At 46.3% G+C, this 20,499-nt stretch overlaps 1 protein-coding gene across 2 annotated transcripts in view; it reads left to right on the plus strand.

The window, feature by feature from the left end:
• The window catches only part of HACD1 (3-hydroxyacyl-CoA dehydratase 1), a 139,546-nt gene that overhangs the window by 79,038 nt on the left and 40,009 nt on the right, over positions 1-20,499 (plus strand). For both annotated transcript variants that reach the window (XM_086941776.1, XM_086941777.1), the window contains exon 6: positions 9,598-9,776. In XM_086941776.1, coding sequence (XP_086797902.1) covers positions 9,598-9,776 — 179 coding nt within the window. The remainder of the gene's footprint in view (positions 1-9,597; positions 9,777-20,499) is intronic.

Here is a 20,499-nt window from a genome sequence, read left to right on the forward strand (position 1 = left end):
TATAAAGCAGGCAGCTAAACACATCCACGTGGGTCTGCCGTGCATCAGTCTTGTTTCTCTTTGACTGCCCCCAGGGAACTCGGCCCGTCTCAGGTCACGGAAGCTTGTCGGCACCTTCTCGGCTACTCCCACTGGCTGAGAGACGATTGGAGACGGGGCCGGGCAGATGCGCTGGAAGGGTCCGGGCCGCTTCTGGGACCTTGTGCAGCATTGAAGAGAGTTGTCAGGCAAGGTTTGGCAGCCCGGTTGCTCTTGCCCAGCTGGAGAGTGACCGATCTGAGTTTATCAGATCCTTGGAGGTCAGAGACCTCACTACACTGCATGGCGGGTGGTGCCTCCGTCTCTGCTCGCCGGAGGTGAAGGGGTGGGGCAACATGAAGGATTCTCAGTCAGGAAAGCCTAGCGAGGTTTTACACAACGTGTGAAGGCCACACCAGCACCCAGATATGGAACATTAAAGTTACAGCACCAGCACTTGGCAGTTTGATGTGAAAGCACCAGGATTGTGCAAAACCGAATGCCAGTACTACAACTGGCAGAGATTGCAGTGCACCACATACTGAAGACTAGACAGGGAGGGCAGCACTACCTCATCCCTGGAGGACCACTGGGGCACCAAGCAGAATTAAGCAGCAGGCCAGCACATCAGGGTACTTGCAGTAAAGAGTGGCAGTCCTTCTTTTAGCCCACCAGCTACTGGTCAGCACAATAAGCAAGAGAGTCCTGTGGCAGATGCTCCTGGAGCATGACAGTTCCTTCTGGCCAGTTATAGTCTGTAGAGCCAGCAGCGGCTGGTTACAAGTCCCACGCTGTGTCTTTTTTCATGGGGTCACTGCCCCTTTATTTGTAGTGCATAAGTCTTTGTCCTGGGGCACTTCAAACGAATATTAGAAATGCACAACACCCCCATTCATATTTCAGGCCCTTCCCCCAGACACACCACAGGGGGGCGAAGACAGCATTGTAGAAGGCAGGCACAGCCCTATTCAGGGGCAATTCCTCCCACCACTCCAAATGCAGACCAGGCCTATTCAGGTGCAAGTGAAACTCCTCCTGCTACTCTCAATTCAGCCAAGGTCTATTCAGCCTAGTGCTGAGTCACCCAGGAAAGGCAGGACACACCTCAACCCCCCTTGTGACTGTCTAGAGTGAATGCACATCCCCTCTCTCCTGTCAGTCAAAACCAGATGGTCAATACACATCCAGACAGGGCACAAAAATCCCCACTTCTAAAAGTGGCATTTCTAAAATAGTAATGACTAATCCGCTTTCACTAATAAGTTGGATTCATCCCCGCTATTCCAAAGATACCAAACATGGTTACCCTACCCCTCGCATGTCAGAAATTACCACTGAAGCACATATCAGGAAATCTCCAAAGCAAACCTATGAGAGGGCAGCCTCACAGCAGTGAGAAACCAAATAGGCTGTTTGTCATTACTAGGACATGCCACACAGTTAAGGCACACGTTCTATCTTTTGCCTACACAGCCCTCTCCGCATAGGCTTAGCTAGGGCCTACCTTAGGGGTGACTTATATGCAGTAAAAAGGAGTTGTAGACATGGCAACCACTTTACATGCCGTGTCACTGTGGCAGTAAACTGTGTACGCAGGCCCTGCAATGGCAAAGGCCTGAGACAGGTTTGAAAGGCTACTTCGGTGGGTGGGTCAAGCAGCGCTGCAGGCCCACTAGCAGAATTTAATTTACAGGCCCTGGGCATATGGGAGACCACTGTACAACGGACTTACAGGTAAATTAAATATGCTAAACAGGTGTAGACCAATTTAACCAAGTTTACAAGAGAGACAACCTGCACTTTAGCACTGATCAACACTGGTAAAGTGCCCAGATTCATAAAACCAACAAACACCAGTCAGAAAAATATACAGGAGGGAGGCAAAAAGTACTGCGATGACCCTGCAAAAAGGGCCAAGTCCATCACTCTATATGGGCATAAGTGGCATCTCTGCAGACTAGAGGATTCTTTAATCATATTTACGGAAATCTTATCCACATAACACTTGGTTTTGATTAAAAATTGTAATTATTATTATTTACGGTTTAGCATTTATTTAGAGTCTTCAGTTATCACCATTGAAGCATTTCTGCTGCCCTGAGCACACCAAGCAGGAGCTGGAGTTTAACACAAGTTTCTATTCTCATGCATTCACTTGCCGAGTGACCAACAGCGTCACTTCCTAGACCACACCCTTAACCTCTGCCTCCATCTCCGATGTAGTTCCTGTTCCTGAGTCTTCAGCAAATACTCAGTGTCCTAGTGCTCATATTATCAAAACACTACACCTCCCCCCGTTAGACAAAGCTTGACAGTCACTGGTCCACTTCAATCTCTTCAATCAACCTGCGAGGAGCTTGCACCTATCTTCCAGCCAGAGTTATCCAGGATGGCTGAGTTTCAACATTACTGGGCAATGGTGACACAGGTTGCAGCTCGGGGTGAGTTGTTATTGAGTGTTCATCATAGAGGTGATCCTGTGATACTCGGAAGGGTGGGGTATGCGCCCGAAATGTGACATGTCACAATTGATAATTATCCCTGGGTGACTTGCCGTCATCATGTGTTCTTCGTGCTCCACCACCTGGAGGGGATCAACAGTGAACGTTGTGTCCATCTTTCATCGTTGCCTCTGCTTTACCAGTACCCAGTATCCTTTGTCAAAGGCTGTCTCCCAGGCATGTAGGTGCTTGACGGCATACATGTTCATATTGCTCTTTTGAGCGCTGTCTGTGTGTCAAAGCATGCCAGCATCCACAAGCCCGTCTGATGTCTGTTTAGGTATTTTGGTTCTGATCGCTCTTCCAAATTGTAAAGTGGCTGGGCCCTCACCCGTTATGGAGTGAGGGGTCGACAGATAAGCCCTGAGAAACTGGCACAGTGGTTGATTTAAGTCTATTCCTTATAGTGAAGCTCTTTGCTCTTCTCTCTTGAAGGTGCACATAAATCTTTTGATTACACCATTGGCTTGAGGCACAATGTCGTGCTCTTTTGGTGTTTGACGTTGAGTCAGTTGAAGAATTCCTTGAGGTCCTTGCTGTTGAAGAGTGGACCGTTGTCGGGCGTAAGGTCATGGGCAATGACCCAGGTTGCCAAGGTGTTATCAAGCCTTTCTATGACTTTGTCATGTGCTGTGGATAAAAGTGTTTCCACCAGAGGAAAAAGACAACATTAGTCTATGATTACCATGTGGCATTTCCCTTCCTCCAGCGGTCCAAAGAAGTCGATTGCGACTCTCTCCCATGCTTGTGTGGAGGGATCGAAAATTGTCAAAGGATGCTGGGTCACCTTTGGTGAAAGGCAATTGCAGATGTGACATGCTTTCAGTTCTTTCTCCTCTCTCTCATCCAACTTAGGGAACCACACACTTTTGCTTAACGTTCTATTTGTGGCCACAATGCCTCGATGCCCTTCATGGGCTAGATCTATGACCCTCTGTCTAAGGCTTTCTGGTATAACAATTCTTGAGCCTCTCAGTAATATTCACTTTTCAGTAAGTGTAAGTTCATCCTGTACATTCCTGAATTCTTTAAACGCCGTCATTTCAGTGTCTCGATGAGTCCTTTGATTATGGCCAATTCTGTGTCTTCATTGGTGGCTGTGATGAACTGGTCTACTGACAGAGATGAGACAATGTCTGGAGATGCAGTGGTTCACATGAAAAATAATCTGCTGGATTTTAATCTTTCTCTGGTTTGCTGACAATATCATAGTCGTATTCCTGGAGCCACAACCACCACATGCAATGCCAGGGGGCATATTAGCCTTCGGGTTTCCAAATATGTTGATCAAAGCATCGTGATCCATGGTGACAGTGAATCTTTTCTAATTGAGGAACGTGTAGGTGTGTTCACAGGCCCAGACAATGACCAAGCTCTCCTTCTCTGGCTAAGAGTAGGCACGTTCTACATTGGAAAGGCTTCGACTGGCATATACCACCAAGTGTCTCTGGGCATTGCGATGACCACTGTGTTCAGCAACGATGGCTTCCGGCTGCACTGGGTCTGCTTCCACTGTGAGCTCAGTGGGCAACTTGGGGTTAAAGTTGGCCATTAATGTCACATTTTCCATTGCAAATTTTATCTCCTTGAAACTTCGATCACACTCAGTTGACCACTTAAACGGGACATTTCACTTTGTTAGATTTCTCATCGGGGCACCCAAAGTGGCAAAGTCACAAATGTAACGTGAACAATAACTGGCCATGTCTAGGAAAGACCGCAGTTTGGCAACATTGTGAGGGGGGCAGGTACAACGGCCATCTGAACCTCTCCTCCGAAGTAAGTGAGAATGAATTATTAAAACCTGCATTCCTCACTACAGATTGCAATCAAGCAACACCCCTGATGTTCCTTTATGCTCATGAAGCCAGCAAGCAAGCTTCACAAGTATGATTAACATTGCCAGTAACTCCTAGTACTTTTGTGTTATATGTTGTATGTGTTGTGAGTACCCTTCTTTCAACAGAGCTTATTACAAGCAATTGGTGAGGTTCCAGGTGACTGCACCTGCTTGAACTACCCGCTACATGGGTAACCATTAGTTTATTTTTCTTTTTTTGGTCTTTCTACAGGTCATTGTACTTGTAGCAGACCGCTGTAGGCACACTTAGCCTTAAAAATTCACTTTTCTGTAAATACACAGCTAGTTTTATTAAGAATACGTGAGTAAGGTGGGGAAGTTGTGCCCCCGTCCTGAAGAAGGAGCTTGCCTCCGAAACATGTCGACTCACACCAGAGGTCCTGTTCTTTAATATAACAGATTCGACCTCACACTGCACTTCTTTTAACAGTACCAGCCAGAGTTCAGAATAAAAAGTTTTTTTCTTTATACTCATGTGCCAGGTACTTCTTAATTTTTCACCACACCCCACCACTCACTTATAAATACACCCCACACACTTCACACCACACATAGTCATATCTATAAGTGCTCCCGCGTAGTCGTTGGTCGCAGCACACCGCATCCCGTTAGAGGGGTGCGAAGACCCCGATGATGAAGCATGACACCAAGGGGCCTTTTGGTGTGTGAGGGGTATTTTACAAAACACTGAGTGCTTCAACATTTGTCGATCACTCATCCCCCCTCCCTTTCTCCGCGTTGGATTCTCGTTGTTTACTTAAGCATTTTTGTGGAGCAGGAATCCAACCCTTTTGCTCTACCTCCCTCTTGTGTTTTTGATATAGGGGGCAGGTAGCTGGCAGTGCTTCCACCTTGGCTGGACCTAGCATCATGCCACCATCAGAGATGATGCGACTGAAGAACTTAAGTTTTGCTTTATGGAATTCAAACTTTGTTGCATTCAAGGTGAGGGCAGCATCCACAAATAACTGGCATACTTGTGTGAGGCATTTGTCATGTTCTCTTCGTGTACTTCCAAAGACCAGGATGTCATTTCTATAATTGAAAGCATGCAATACTGGTTGGATTAATCTGCGGATGACATCCTGGAGTATTTCAGCAACCAAGGATACTCCAAAACTCAGTCTTTTCTACCTGAATAAACCTACATGAGTGGAGAAGGTGGTAATATACCTACAGTTTTCTCTTCCACATTGAGCTGGTGACACCCCTTGTTGAGTTCAAGGCGAGAGCTGACTTTGGCTCTATTTATTTGCATGATCATATCTGTTATGTGAGGACTGGGATACCTTTCCCTCTCTATTGCTTTGTTTGGCTGGCTCAGGTAAACACAAATGTGCACTTCTCCACTACCTTTTTTGGTACTACTACTATGAGTGAGACCCACAGAGTAGGACCTGTGGAGCATTCAATGATTTCATGCTTCAGAAGGGTTTCCAAATCCTTCTCTACAGCTTCCTGCAAGTGAAAAGTGATCCTTCGATGCCGCTGAGCAATCTTCATTGATGTGGAACTGCACCCGTAGCTTGTTGAGCTTCCCTAGGCTGTGGAATAATGAAGGAAACTGCTTTGTGATGTCAGAATGAGCACATAGGTGGTAGTTAAGGGATATCAGTCCCATGTTGGCTACTGTGGCGAAGCTGAGGAGGCATGCACTTTAACGATGTTCCTTGTAGGACATGAATTGTTGCTCGTGTTGACGTGGCCTTGTTTTGAATAGTTGCCATGAATGACCATTGACTCTGTAGAGGTTTGTAGGCCTCCCAGGTGTGGCACGGAATGGGAGAGAGACTGTTAAACTTGTCTATTGGCATGACAGTGATTTATGCTCCACTGTCGATAATCAACAGTATGAAGTGACCATGTACCTTAAATGTAATGTAATGTAATGTAATGCTGGGACAATCTCATAGTGAGTTTCTGGCTTCACCTGTTGGGTCCAATCTTGATTTCGGTCTGCTTCACTGGCACCTAAACCCACATGCGTGTAATGTTCTTTTGTGGACATCATTACCAAGTATCCATCACCCTCACTGGTACTCAATAGTGATAACGAGGAGGTGTTGTGTGATGAAGTTGAGGAGGATTAGCTGTGCTTGGCCTCTACTTGACCTAGCTGATGTTGCTGTTGGTCCTTCTGAGTGTGACTAGGTTATAGTTGGCTGTCTTTGATGTCCATCCTCTCTTTTCATCCTGAAGCACTTGGTCTCTCCCAGGCACAGCCCACAGTTTGAAGTGATTCTCTTTTCCAGAGCCCTTACAGATTTATCCTAGGGCTGCACTCTGCCATTATGGGGAAATGAGAGTACACAACAGAAGCATAGCTTTGTCTTTTTTGCAGGTGCAGACATGTGTCCCCGCTCTCTGTACTTGAGTTTTCTTCTCATGGTTAGCACTGATTCACTGTGTGCTGGCCCTGCTTCCATGTCAGCAGGTTATCGATTTGCCCATTACTCTGCTCTTGCGGCCACCAGCATTTTCTCTAGACTGAGAGAGGCATGACCTCTTCATCCTTGAAATTGCAGAATTTGAAAGGCTTAATGAGTGCGTCAAATCTCTCCACAAATTCATCCACTATTTCGCTGGTTTGTTGGCAGGATTTGTTGAAAATATTGCTTTCGTACTGCGGGGTTGAATTTGGCTTCTAACGCTTCCTTGACTTTCCAGTACAATGCTGCGTCAGCACTTGGTATTTTATTTAACACTACTTTAACAGTTCTTTTACGCTGCCACTGGCCAACTTCTTCAGATATTTCATGATCTTGCCATCATCCTTCTCCTCAAGGGCATCTACAAAGTCTGTCAAATCTTTCAATCTGCTCAGCCTATCTAGCGCCAATGTTCTGTTTCTTTGCCATGTCAATGTATGACTGAGGTAAATGAGGTAAATGTATCTCTGCTCACCTCCCTGTAGCAACAGTTATGCCCTGTGATCACTAGCAGTGATTGCGTCTGGCTCAGACCCTTCCATCACTGACTCTTTTGCTGTGTGGCCATGTGACTGTAGGCTTGTTGCCTCTTAACTTATTGCATGAGATGATGTGATTCATTTGGTTCTAAAATTACCAGCAATGTGTGGATGCATGTGGTCAAGACTCGCACCAGGCTCTCTCAGTGCAGGTATGCTTCTTTATATATATTCTTTTTTTATCAACTGTGTTTGGACAGTTACTCCCTTTGCCGGGGCTGAGGGAATAACGTTTGTGCTTTACGTGCTGGCGGCGGCTGCTTTCTTCCACCAGGTTACATGTTGAATGGTGCACATGCATGTGTTGTCGTGCAGGGCCTCAGGCTGCTCTCACAGCTGCTGTGAGGCAGGAGCGATGTGCTGGGTTCTGCGGATGAGGTCAAGGCAGAGTCGACAGGTGCCATGGATAAGCCAGAGCTGGGCTTTAGGTCCATTTGCGCCAGCCACATAGTGATGTGCGGCAACCCTGGCACATGTGGTGTGCACGGGGTGGCTTGCGGTTTTGTTGCAGGGTCTCCGATAGCAGAATTACTCCGTACGGACATGCATCCCTTCTTGTCGGCAGATGTAGCATTTCCCGGGCCTAAGCCCCACGATATAAACCACACCAAACTGGAGCTGGAGATTAAACAAAACTTTTTGTTCAGATGCATTCGCTTGCCGAGTGGACAACAGAGTCCCTTACTAGACCACACACCTTAACCGCCTCCTCCCTCTCAGATATAGTTCCTGTCCCCGAGTCTTTAGCAAACACCTAGGGTCAAAGGGCCATTTATATTGAGCTAAATTGCGTTAGCAAATGCTGCAATTCGCAGAATATCAGCATTTGCAATCGCAATTTAGCTGTGTGCTATGTAGGTAGGCAAATACCTACTAGCAAAATAATAATTCGCAAAAATTGCGATTCCTTATTTTGCGCAACCATTTAGAGAATCGTAATTTGCAATTCTCTAATTGCTATGCTAGTAGGCATCGCAAATTGCGATATTGCCTTAAGGAATCGCAAATTACCCCCAACTTCAAGTTGGTGGTAATTTACGATTTCCTTTAAAAATCACTTTTTTGCTTTTTTCAAAGTGCCATATGGCACAAATACATGCCATTAGGGCATGCATGTGCGCCACATGTGCACACATGCCCATTTCAGGGGTGCGACAGGGTGTCCTTTTGGAACCCTTGCACCCTTGAAATTGCCTGCGCAATTTGCGAACACCTAAGGGTACTCGCAAATTGCGTGCACAGTTCCCATTCAGTCTTATAGGCCTCTTGGCCCATAGGAATGAATGGGAAGCCATTCCTTAATTACGACTCACAATTTGCAAGTTGCAATTAAGAAATGCGAGAGAATCGCAAAAAAATTGCACATTTTTATTTACATACGTATTGTGATTCTCAAATAGCGATTCTCTAAAAATCGCTATTTGAGAATCGCAAATGCATTCGTTGCTACATATGCCCCCTAGTGCTACCACTAGCAATACACTATAACCATCACCCTCTCACAGACTATTTGGACACGCAGTAAAAGGAGGCATATCATTACCCCATAATTTCTGGTTACTTCTTATAATAAAGTTTGTGGGTGCTACATGACTGAATTAACCAAAGGTCAGACCAATTTGTAGTCCAGTGAAAAATTTAAAATGCTAGTGTCACTGTAACCATGCCTGTTATGACAAGACAGAGGCCTAACTCTACTTCAACTCTATCTCTATACATGTTTGATCTTAGCACACTCAAGAATGTGCGGTCAATTAATCAGATCACAGCTCAGGCTCTAGACATTTAAAAATCTCTTACCTCAATGTTTCTAACACCAGCCCTGTTGGCCAGAGTAGATACTCTACGGGCCTGATTCACAAAGGTAAACTTACATGTTTGTGCACATTTACCCTTTTTTGGTATTGACAAAACTGCGAATTCATAGTAACTTTACGATTTAGGAGGCTCAGCAGTTGTGAAGTTACTATTAAATTGCAGTTTTGTGAATACCAAAAAAAGAGTAATCTTACACAAATGTTCAAGGTTACCTTTGTCAATCAGGTAAAAAATGGCTCCTTCCAGGCCCCCAAACCTGCAGCTCACATGTTTCTCAGTTGAAACAGCACCTGTTGCATTCCTGAAACACCAGCACGCACTGTGCTACATACCTGTGTGGGTGGTTAATCCTCAAAACAGAAAAGACAAAAGAGTGTTATGGGCCTTTGTATTCATGGTGTTAATGTTTATCCATTTTTCATTTTTTGCAGATATAATTTGTTTATCATCTTGTATCCTGTTGGTGTCGTGGGAGAATTATTGACAATCTATGCTGCCTTGCCCTATGTACAAAAAACTGGAATGTATTCACTGAGGCTTCCCAACAAATATAACGTCTCTTTTGACTACTACTATTTCCTCCTCGTTGTTATGTGCTCCTATATTCCATGTAAGTATAAGTCCTTCGTATATTAGTACTTTTACCATCATTTATAGATGTCAGGCGGCTCCACAAATGTTTCGCACATTATCTGAACATGTGGTCAGTAGTAACTGTGATTTTGGAGGACGCACACACTGGGAAACAGATAAAACTGGCGGGGCTACCTGCAAAGAGCAATTCTAAAGAGTGTTTGTTAGGGTGTGTCTATATGTGCAAAAGTTGAAATCTGACTTTGTATGATTGTGTGTATCTAACGTTTTCTCAATATATGTATATATAGGCAGGGTCAATGACTGCATTGTAGTTTCACATAATCCATCACCTGCTGCATAATCTTAATCTACAGATATCAACAAAAGAAAATTGTTTCTAGTTCAAACAGATCACAAGTTTGTAAAACGCGGCAACTTGTTTTTGCTGCACATTCGAAGTCCCTTTGTAAAGAAGGTCCTTCTTAAAATTTCACTTGTCATGTTTCTGTTGTTTATTACTATATTTGGATGCCAGACTGGTACTAATGAGGTGAAACCTTTGCTTAGATAGTGTTAACATGTAAAAATGATGAGGTAAGACTATCACAAAATATGCCACATTATACTGCATAATTTGCCTTTTGCTGCTGCATAATTTGGTCCTACCCTGCTGCATAATTTGTTCCTACTCCACAGCATAATTCTAGTGGCACTGCATAGAGGAACACAAGGTACATATATATATAAAGCGCTGCAATGTGTTTCATATATATATTTATATGTGTATATATTTAGTGAAAAAAACAAAGGTTTAAGTAATGTTATAGTTAGGTGACTTTCTCAGTGACAACATTAATGTTTGGAACTAAAAAAAACACAGATACTCACCAGTGGCTAACTATAACTTTCACACCGCCATGCGCTGCTTATGAACTCATATATGACATCACCCATGACATGTTCTATGATATATTTGATGACATCACTCATGACATCTAGAATTACGTCATCACTAATAACATCATACAATGAGTGTGAAGATTTGTTTTACAGTTTAAATGGTGGCGAGTAGCAACCATATTAATTCTACTTTTGTACAGCTTGAGTGCAGCTGATGGGTATGTTTGCAAAACAAGTGTGCTCCTAATGACCCATAGCTGTGTAGAGGTATTGAAAACGTTATAAATGTTGCCATTCAAGAGTAACTCTGTGTGCAAGTGACAATTGACTTGTATTCATTACGCTCAACTCAAGTTTTTGGTTCTCCTCAAAAAGTTTACAACAGGAGAATAATTCTACTTAGTAGATACTAACTTTTGTAAGAGGCCTTGAGTCATTAGAAAACATGTTGTCTGTATGATAATGTATATTTAACATCTAAGAGTGTGTATACCAGGTACTACCCTATATATGCATGCTTGTTTTGCATCACACAGTGTAAAGGGTGCAGGTAGTATGATCTTTAGCGCCTTCACATCTTGGTTATTTTAAGCAAATAGTGTCTGTTTTTGACAACTGTTGCAAAGAATGCACACTCTTCTTAGTGAATTCTTTTGAATACTCTGTGGTGTATTTCTCATGAGAGTTTCACTGTTTGCAAACAGCTTGGTATAGAATGAACTCCCTCCATAGATTAAACATTGTTTAAAGTACTCAGTTCTCTACTGATATCAACTTAATTTCTTAATGTAGGTTCGGTGTGTGTCAGGGGTTTGATACAGTTAAAAGCTGTCCATAGTAGGGCATTTGTTTTGGAATTGGCATTCACTATTTTGACTTTCTCGGAACAGTTGCATACAGATTGAACACCGTATTCACTGAAGATTACTCATGCTTACGACATTTGATCTATTGTTATAGTTCAGATATTTAGAAAGTTCCTGTTTTTTGTGATCTCACGGGTCTTTAATGAGACACGCTCAAGATGCCTGGGAGAGGAAAGACATTCCTAGGACGGATTGTAATTGATTCATATGGGTGTCTTTATTTAGCAAAGAGATATTCCTTCCTTGTTGCATCATTTGCCTATTGGGTTTTTCTGTGATTACACCTTTTTGGCTACCTCCCTGAGTTTGCTGATTTTCTGTTGTCAAAATGTCATCATCTGATTCAGATGAGAGCCCTACTCCTGTTCCTGCAAGTCATCCGCCTCAGCCACCTGGGGTGTCCTTGATCTGGACATTTTTTCAGATGAACCCTGGTGGGAAGAAAGTGTCTGTCAAATATGTAATTTGCAACATACGCAAAAAAGAGTTCAGCAGGGGCAGCCGGAACAAGCAAAATTCCATGAGTATCACCGGGATGCCGTGACATTTGAGATTTATGCACTCACCGCATTGTTTGAGCTGACTTAGCACGTGCTGTAGAGCTGGAGAACACATCCGGGGCGTCCACATCATTTCAACCTGGTGACAATGTGCCTGCTCAGGTACACATTACTCAAGCAGATAACAATCCTGCTTTGTTCAACAAAAACCCTTTTTTGCTGCTTATGAAGCAATAATTTTTTCTTCTGAGACAAGCAGGGCTGCACATGAGAGGCTTGTCTAGGAACGTAAATGCCTGCTTAAGCAGTAGTTGTCCCTACTCATTGTTTTGAAGATGTTGTTTTTTGTTTACTCCAAGTTTCTTGTTTTTGTTCTATCCCTTTTTTAAAAAAATGCCAAAAAGAAAAAAAAGACAGTTATTCAAAAGGTTACTTGAAAAAACTCTTTTCAGCACTACCCGATACTTTCATTATGTATGTTGATTGTACTCTGTACCCTTTTTTTCCTTTTTGATGACACTTGCGCCCACGCGCACTTTGAGGGGCACTGTTTGCTGGTTTGCATTTGCAAGCAACTAACCGTTTCTTTTTTGAAAGTTTCTTGGAGATTTGTCTAACGAGGCCAAAGTTATTAGCAATTCAAAAAACGCTCAGTCTTAAGATGAGGGCTCTCTACAACAACTTCGACGAGTGGAACCTAGGCTCCGACACTACAACTACAACTGGCAATAACACCCAGCCAACCATCACTGCCTGAACCCCTGTCCCCACAGAAGATACAGCTAAGTCTATGAGAAGCATACACTCAGGAGCCTCCACCAACCCCTGCCCGCCGCACATCTTTCACAGAGCCGCTTCCGCTATAGCACCCGAACTACGATGAACCATCAACTGCACCCTCGAAACAGGCATGTTCTCCTATGACCGGAAATTTGCAGAAGTCAAGCCCCTCCTCAAGAAGCCTTCCGGAGACCTCAAGAATTACAGACCCATCTTTCTCCTCTCCTACGCAGCCAAAGTCACCAAGAAGATCGTCAACAACCAGCTCACAAACGTTATAGAATCAAACTCGATCCTCAACATTTCCCAATCCGGATTCCACAGCAACCACAGCACCGAGACTGCCCTCCCAGCTGCCACGGACAGCATCCACACCCACCTCGACAAAGGCCACACAGCTGCCCTCATTCTACTAAACCTCGCAGCAGCCTTGAACACCGTCTCCCACCACAAACTAACCGCCAGAGTCCACAACACTGGCATTCAGGGAACTGCCCAAGACTGGATCGGCCCGTTCATCACCGACTGAACTCCAAGAATCAGACTCCCGTCCTTCCTCTCTGAACCCACAGATTCTTTTCACCAAATGCCAATGCTTGGTGATCATTCTCTTGACTAATTGACTTTCGCTATTGAATGTTTTAATCAGTCATTCCACATTGTCTTCCTTTTTACTCTGTCTTTTTGTCAGAAGTGCATGACACACTCTCCGCTTTAAGCCTGGCTGTCTCAAGTACTTTCCTAGGATATCCTCTTGCCTTAAATCTCTCAAACACCCTTTCTCTTTCCTCATTGTAACCTTCTTCCGAGCAACAAAGAAGCAGAGAAGTAGCCCACTAGGTACCTCCAGTAAGCGCCACAAGGCTGCGTTGCAGAGAGGTATAAAAAGGGGCATGGCCTGGAGCACCTCTCTGCAACGCAGCCCTGTGGCGCTTACTGGTGGACTAGTTGGCCCCCAGGGACCCCCAGTATTGAAGGGGATTAATTCCCCAATTTAAAATGTGCCACAGGGTGCGTTTGCAGAGTGTGTTTGTGAGGGGCGTGGCCTTGGGACGATTGCGTTTTTTTTAATTTTTAAAGGTGGGCTGTGTGGCCCTCCTTCTTTTTACTTTTGGGGCCCTGGGGACCCCATCCCCCAGAGCCTCATCCCCAAATGAACATTTTAAAAAAATATTTAGGGGAAGTGGGCCCGTCCGTGGCCAATTCCCGGCCCCGGGGATCCCATCCCCCGGGGCATGGCCACATTTTTAAATATTTTTATGGAGTGGGCTGCATAGCCCCCCTCCCGGGCCACTTATGGCCCAGCGAACCACATGCCCCGGGACCTGGCCTCTCGTTGGCGACCGTGGGGGTCCCCAATCCCCCCACGGTCCCGCTGGCTCCCTGCCTTCTGCGGGAGCCAGCATCGCTTTTCCACATGGGGAGCAGCTAACATGCTGCTCCGCATGTGGAGAAGCAATCTTCTTTGCTTCATTGAAGCAGGAGCAGGTTTCCCTGCTCTCGCTTCAATGAAGCAAAGCATTTTGCAATGGCAGGGTGGGAGCCGCGAGGCTCCCGCCCTGTCATTGCAAACTACAGTGTCCCGGGGGTGGGCACCCAGGGACACTGCAGGATCTGGCCTTTGGGTGGTGGTCATCAGGGCCATCGAGGGCTCCAGGAGGGCGGCCATGCGGTCCCCCTCTCACCTTTGTCAAAGCCCTGGGGGTGGTGGTCCCCGGGGCTAGGGGTCCATCACTGACCCCCCAATTTACATATTTAGACCCCAGGAAGGTGGTGGTCCCTGGGGCATGTGGGGGCTTGAGCCCCCCACACAGGATATTTCTTTTTTTTTTAAAACTCGGAGGTGGCAGTCCCTGGGGCTGCGGGGAAGCCGTGAGCCCCCGCCATACTTTTATAAAAGCCCCAGGGGTGGTGGTCTCCGGGGCTGGGGGCGCCCGAGAGCCCCCCGCAACAAATTTAAAAGAAGGCCCTGGGGTGGCGGTCCCTGGGGCTGGGGGGGCCTGACAGCACCCCACTTAATTTCAAGACACCCCGAGGGTGGCGCTCCCTGGGGATGCGGGGAGAGAGCCCCCCATCTAATTTCACTAAGCCCCGGGGGTGGCTGTGGGGGGCCGTGAGCTCTGCGTACATTATAATAAAGCCCCGGGGGTGGCGGTCCCCGGGGCAGTGTGGGGGGGATTGGGCCCCCCCACACTTCTTGTCAGCATGCCTCACCGTTGCAGAGAGGTGTAATGAGGCCATACCCCCTTTTACACCTCTCTCTAACGCAGCCCCCTGACGCATACTGGAGGTTCCTGGTGGGCTAGTTGGCCCCCAGGGACCCCCAGTATTCAAGGAGAATTAGTTCCCCCTCTGCAAAAGCGCCAAGGGGCTGCCTTGCAGAGATGAGTAAAGAGGCCACACCCCTTTTTACACCTCTCTGCAACGCAGCCCCCTGGCGCATACTGGAGGTTCCTGGTGGGCTAGTTGGCTTCCAGGGACCCCCAGTATTCAAGGGGAATTATTTCCCGCTCTGCAAACGTGCCAGGAGGCTGCGTTGCAGAGAGGTGTAATGAGAACATATCCGGGGCGTCCACATCATTTCAACCTGGTGACAATGTGCCTGCTCAGGTACACATTACTCAAGCAGATAACAATCCTGCTTTGTTCAACAAAAACCCTTTTTTGCTGCTTATGAAGCAATAATTTTTTCTTCTGAGACAAGCAGGGCTGCACATGAGAGGCTTGTCTAGGAACGTAAATGCCTGCTTAAGCAGTAGTTGTCCCTACTCATTGTTTTGAAGATGTTGTTTTTTGTTTACTCCAAGTTTCTTGTTTTTGTTCTATCCCTTTTTTTAAAAAATGCCAAAAAGAAAAAAAAGACAGTTATTCAAAAGGTTACTTGAAAAAACTCTTTTCAGCACTACCCGATACTTTCATTATGTATGTTGATTGTACTCTGTACCCTTTTTTTCCTTTTTAATGACACTTGCGCCCACGCGCACTTTGAGGGGCACTGTTTGCTGGTTTGCATTTGCAAGCAACTAACCGTTTCTTTTTTGAAAGTTTCTTGGAGATTTGTCTAACGAGGCCAAAGTTATTAGCAATTCAAAAAACGCTCAGTCTTAAGATGAGGGCTCTCTACAACAACTTCGACGAGTGGAACCTAGGCTCCGACACTACAACTACAACTGGCAATGCCACCCAGCCAACCATCACTGCCTGAACCCCTGTCCCCACAGAAGATACAGCTAAGTCTATGAGAAGCATACACTCAGGAGCCTCCACCAACCCCTGCCCGCCGCACATCTTTCACAGAGCCGCTTCCGCTATAGCACCCGAACTACGATGAACCATCAACTGCACCCTCGAAACAGGCATGTTCTCCTATGACCGGAAATTTGCAGAAGTCAAGCCCCTCCTCAAGAAGCCTTCCGGAGACCTCAAGAATTACAGACCCATCTTTCTCCTCTCCTACGCAGCCAAAGTCACCAAGAAGATCGTCAACAACCAGCTCACAAACGTTATAGAATCAAACTCGATCCTCAACATTTACCAATCCGGATTCCACAGCAACCACAGCACCGAGACTGCCCTCCCAGGTGCCACGGACAGCATCCACACCCACCTCGACAAAGGCCACACAGCTGCCCTCATTCTACTAAACCTCGCAGCAGCCTTGAACACCGTCTCCCACCACAAACTAACCGCCAGAGTCCACAACACTGGCATTCAGGGAACTGCCCAAGACTGGATCGGCCCGTTCATCACCGACTGAACTCCAAGAATCAGACTCCCGTCCTTCCTCTCTGAACCCACAGATTCTTTTCACCAAATGCCAATGCTTGGTGATCATTCTCTTGACTAATTGACTTTCGCTATTGAATGTTTTAATCAGTCATTCCACATTGTCTTCCTTTTTACTCTGTCTTTTTGTCAGAAGTGCATGACACACTCTCCGCTTTAAGCCTGGCTGTCTCAAGTACTTTCCTAGGATATCATCTTGCCTTAAATCTCTCAAACACCCTTTCTCTTTCCTCATTGTAACCTTCTTCCGAGCAACAAAGAAGCAGAGAAGTAGCCCACTAGGTACCTCCAGTAAGCGCCACAAGGCTGCGTTGCAGAGAGGTATAAAAAGGGGCATGGCCTGGAGCACCTCTCTGCAACGCAGCCCTGTGGCGCTTACTGGTGGACTAGTTGGCCCCCAGGGACCCCCAGTATTGAAGGGGATTAATTCCCCAATTTAAAATGTGCCACAGGGTGCGTTTGCAGAGTGTGTTTGTGAGGGGCGTGGCCTTGGGACGATTGCGTTTTTTTTAATTTTTAAAGGTGGGCTGTGTGGCCCTCCTTCTTTTTACTTTTGGGGCCCTGGGGACCCCATCCCCCAGAGCCTCATCCCCAAATGAACATTTTAAAAAAATATTTAGGGGAAGTGGGCCCGTCCGTGGCCAATTCCCGGCCCCGGGGATCCCATCCCCCGGGGCATGGCCACATTTTTAAATATTTTTATGGAGTGGGCTGCATAGCCCCCCTCCCGGGCCACTTATGGCCCAGCGAACCACATGCCCCGGGACCTGGCCTCTCGTTGGCGACCGTGGGGGTCCCCAATCCCCCCACGGTCCCGCTGGCTCCCTGCCTTCTGCGGGAGCCAGCATCGCTTTTCCACATGGGGAGCAGCTAACATGCTGCTCCGCATGTGGAGAAGCAATCTTCTTTGCTTCATTGAAGCAGGAGCAGGTTTCCCTGCTCTCGCTTTAATGAAGCAAAGCATTTTGCAATGGCAGGGTGGGAGCCGCGAGGCTCCCGCCCTGTCATTGCAAACTGCAGTGTCCCGGGGGTGGGCACCCAGGGACACTGCAGGATCTGGCCTTTGGGTGGTGGTCATCAGGGCCATCGAGGGCTCCAGGAGGGCGGCCATGCGGTCCCCCTCTCACCTTTGTCAAAGCCCTGGGGGTGGTGGTCCCCGGGGCTAGGGGTCCATCACTGACCCCCCAATTTACATATTTAGACCCCAGGAAGGTGGTGGTCCCTGGGGCATGTGGGGGCTTGAGCCCCCCACACAGGATATTTCTTTTTTTTTTAAACTCGGAGGTGGCAGTCCCTGGGGCTGCGGGGAAGCCGTGAGCCCCCGCCATACTTTTATAAAAGCCCCAGGGGTGGTGGTCCCCGGGGCTGGGGGCGCCTGAGAGCCCCCACAACAAATTTAAAAGAAGGCCCTGGGGTGGCGGTCCCTGGGGCTGGGGGGGCCTGACAGCACCCCACTTAATTTCAAGACACCCCGAGGGTGGCGCTCCCTGGGGATGCGGGGAGAGAGCCCCCCATCTAATTTCACTAAGCCCCGGGGGTGGCTGTGGGGGGCCGTGAGCTCTGCGTACATTATAATAAAGCCCCGGGGGTGGCGGTCCCCGGGGCAGTGTGGGGGGGATTGGGCCCCCCCACACTTCTTGTCAGCATGCCTCACCGTTGCAGAGAGGTGTAATGAGGCCATACCCCCTTTTACACCTCTCTCTAACGCAGCCCCCTGACGCATACTGGAGGTTCCTGGTGGGCTAGTTGGCCCCCAGGGACCCCCAGTATTCAAGGAGAATTAGTTCCCCCTCTGCAAAAGCGCCAAGGGGCTGCCTTGCAGAGATGAGTAAAGAGGCCACACCCCTTTTTACACCTCTCTGCAACGCAGCCCCCTGGCGCATACTGGAGGTTCCTGGTGGGCTAGTTGGCTTCCAGGGACCCCCAGTATTCAAGGGGAATTATTTCCCGCTCTGCAAACGTGCCAGGAGGCTGCGTTGCAGAGAGGTGTAATGAGGCCACGCCCCTTTTTGCATCTCTCTGCAAGGCAGCCCCCTGGCATACACTGGAGGTTCCTGACCCCCTAGACCTGCTCAGGAGGTCCCACAAGGACCCCCAGGGCCAAAAAATAAAATACAAAAATCATGGGCTGCGCGTAGGGTACGCGTATCCTGCCCATCCCAAAACAAAATGAAGGCACCACTCTGCAAACGAGCCCCCTGGCACGTTTGCAGAGGGGGAACTAATTCCCCTTAAATACTGGGGGTCCCTGGGGGCCAAGAAGCCCACCAGGAACCTCCAGTATGCGCCAGGAACCTCCAGTATGCTATAGCCATAAATAGAAAGTTGGTTATATATATATGTATATATATATATATATATATATATATATATATATATATATATATATATATATATATATATATATATATATATATATATATATATATATATATATACACACAGCCATAAATAGAAAGTTGGTTTTACACATTTTAAGCAAACATAGGCTCTCAAATAAACTCTGCTTTGCTTCCTGGCACATTCAACAGCTGTGATGCTGGCGTACAAGGAGCTGCTAGACCAAACAGTTCTGGGGCAAGAGCCCCATTTGCCCAATCACCCGCCACAGAGACGTCACTGCATGTGGTCTTTCCAATTCTGCAGGAGTACATTGTATGTATTGAAAACTGTTTTCTTCTCAAAGCGTGGAGTCTGCTGATTGTATCTATAATCTGTGCTGGAAACTTGTTTATGCACACGCTAAAGCTTTTTAGTTCCATCCCTGTAAGGAGGAATTGAAGCTTCAGCTCCTGTGATTAGAGTTTCCACCTTTCCAAGAGTAAAATACTGGCCATTTGCTGTTTTTATAAGATTCTACAAAGGTCTGGACATGTTACTAAATAGGACTTTAAACAAAATCAAAAGTATTTATTTGTAACATGGCTTTTCTGCCCTTCTTTACTTTAATTATTAGTCAGGGGTTGCTAACACAGCACTAGAACACATTAAAAGTGTTTCTATTTATATTTGTTGGTTGAAATATGCACAGATAAAGAATAAAAATATGGGCTTTAGGTGATTTTACTCATTTTTGTACGGGGGGGGAAATTCAAATACCAGTGGTCCCAGTAGAAAACCGGCCAGGTGGCAACCATGCCTGTGATGAGTATCTTGCGCACTATTTCTCTTTACTATGTAAAAGTTAGCATTTTTTAAATGTCTCATAATCTTTTACAGTGCCTGTTGCACTGAATAAAAAACAAAACAGCCATGTCATTCCATCCATTAATGCCGAAAAAGTGTATGACCAGGGGCTTTATTTATTTACACACAATTTTCGCTGAAGGGGCCAGCATGTCTTTGACTTTACTGAGAACTAATGTGTTACTTCATCATTCAACAGTAAAACTAAACTTTTCTTTTGCTGAAAACCAGCTACAAATGTATCATACTCGTCTCCCCCCACTAGTGGGCTGGGACAGGCCTCTCCCTACTCCACAACCAACTTTAACTCTTGTGGCTCACAGAGGTGCCGTCCATGATCTATTTCTCCACGGATTTCCTCATTTCCACCCTCCAACAGTGCACCTCATCTCTCCATAGCCCCTTTCTCACTTGCATTTCATTTGTTTTATAGCCCTACTCAAACCAGTGTAGGGTGTCATAGCACTTTACATCATACATGCATTGTACAGAGGCAATCATTTTACATGTGTAAATCATTCTATAGGAAGACAATATGAATTAGAAGGTGTAGGAATCACATATCATCCATACTAGCAGGCAGTATATTTAAAGAATTTTTTTTCTGGAAAAGCAGAAACTCTGTATTTAAAATGTACCAGAGTGGTTGGGGTTGACTTTAATAATAAGAATGTACTTCTACCCAAATTAACTGTTTTAGCCACATTAGGATAATGAAAGACTAGGGAAAAACATAGGG

This window comes from Lissotriton vulgaris, chromosome 10 (genome assembly GCF_964263255.1).
Source record: "Lissotriton vulgaris chromosome 10, aLisVul1.2, whole genome shotgun sequence".
Classification (NCBI taxonomy): domain Eukaryota; kingdom Metazoa; phylum Chordata; class Amphibia; order Caudata; family Salamandridae; genus Lissotriton; species Lissotriton vulgaris.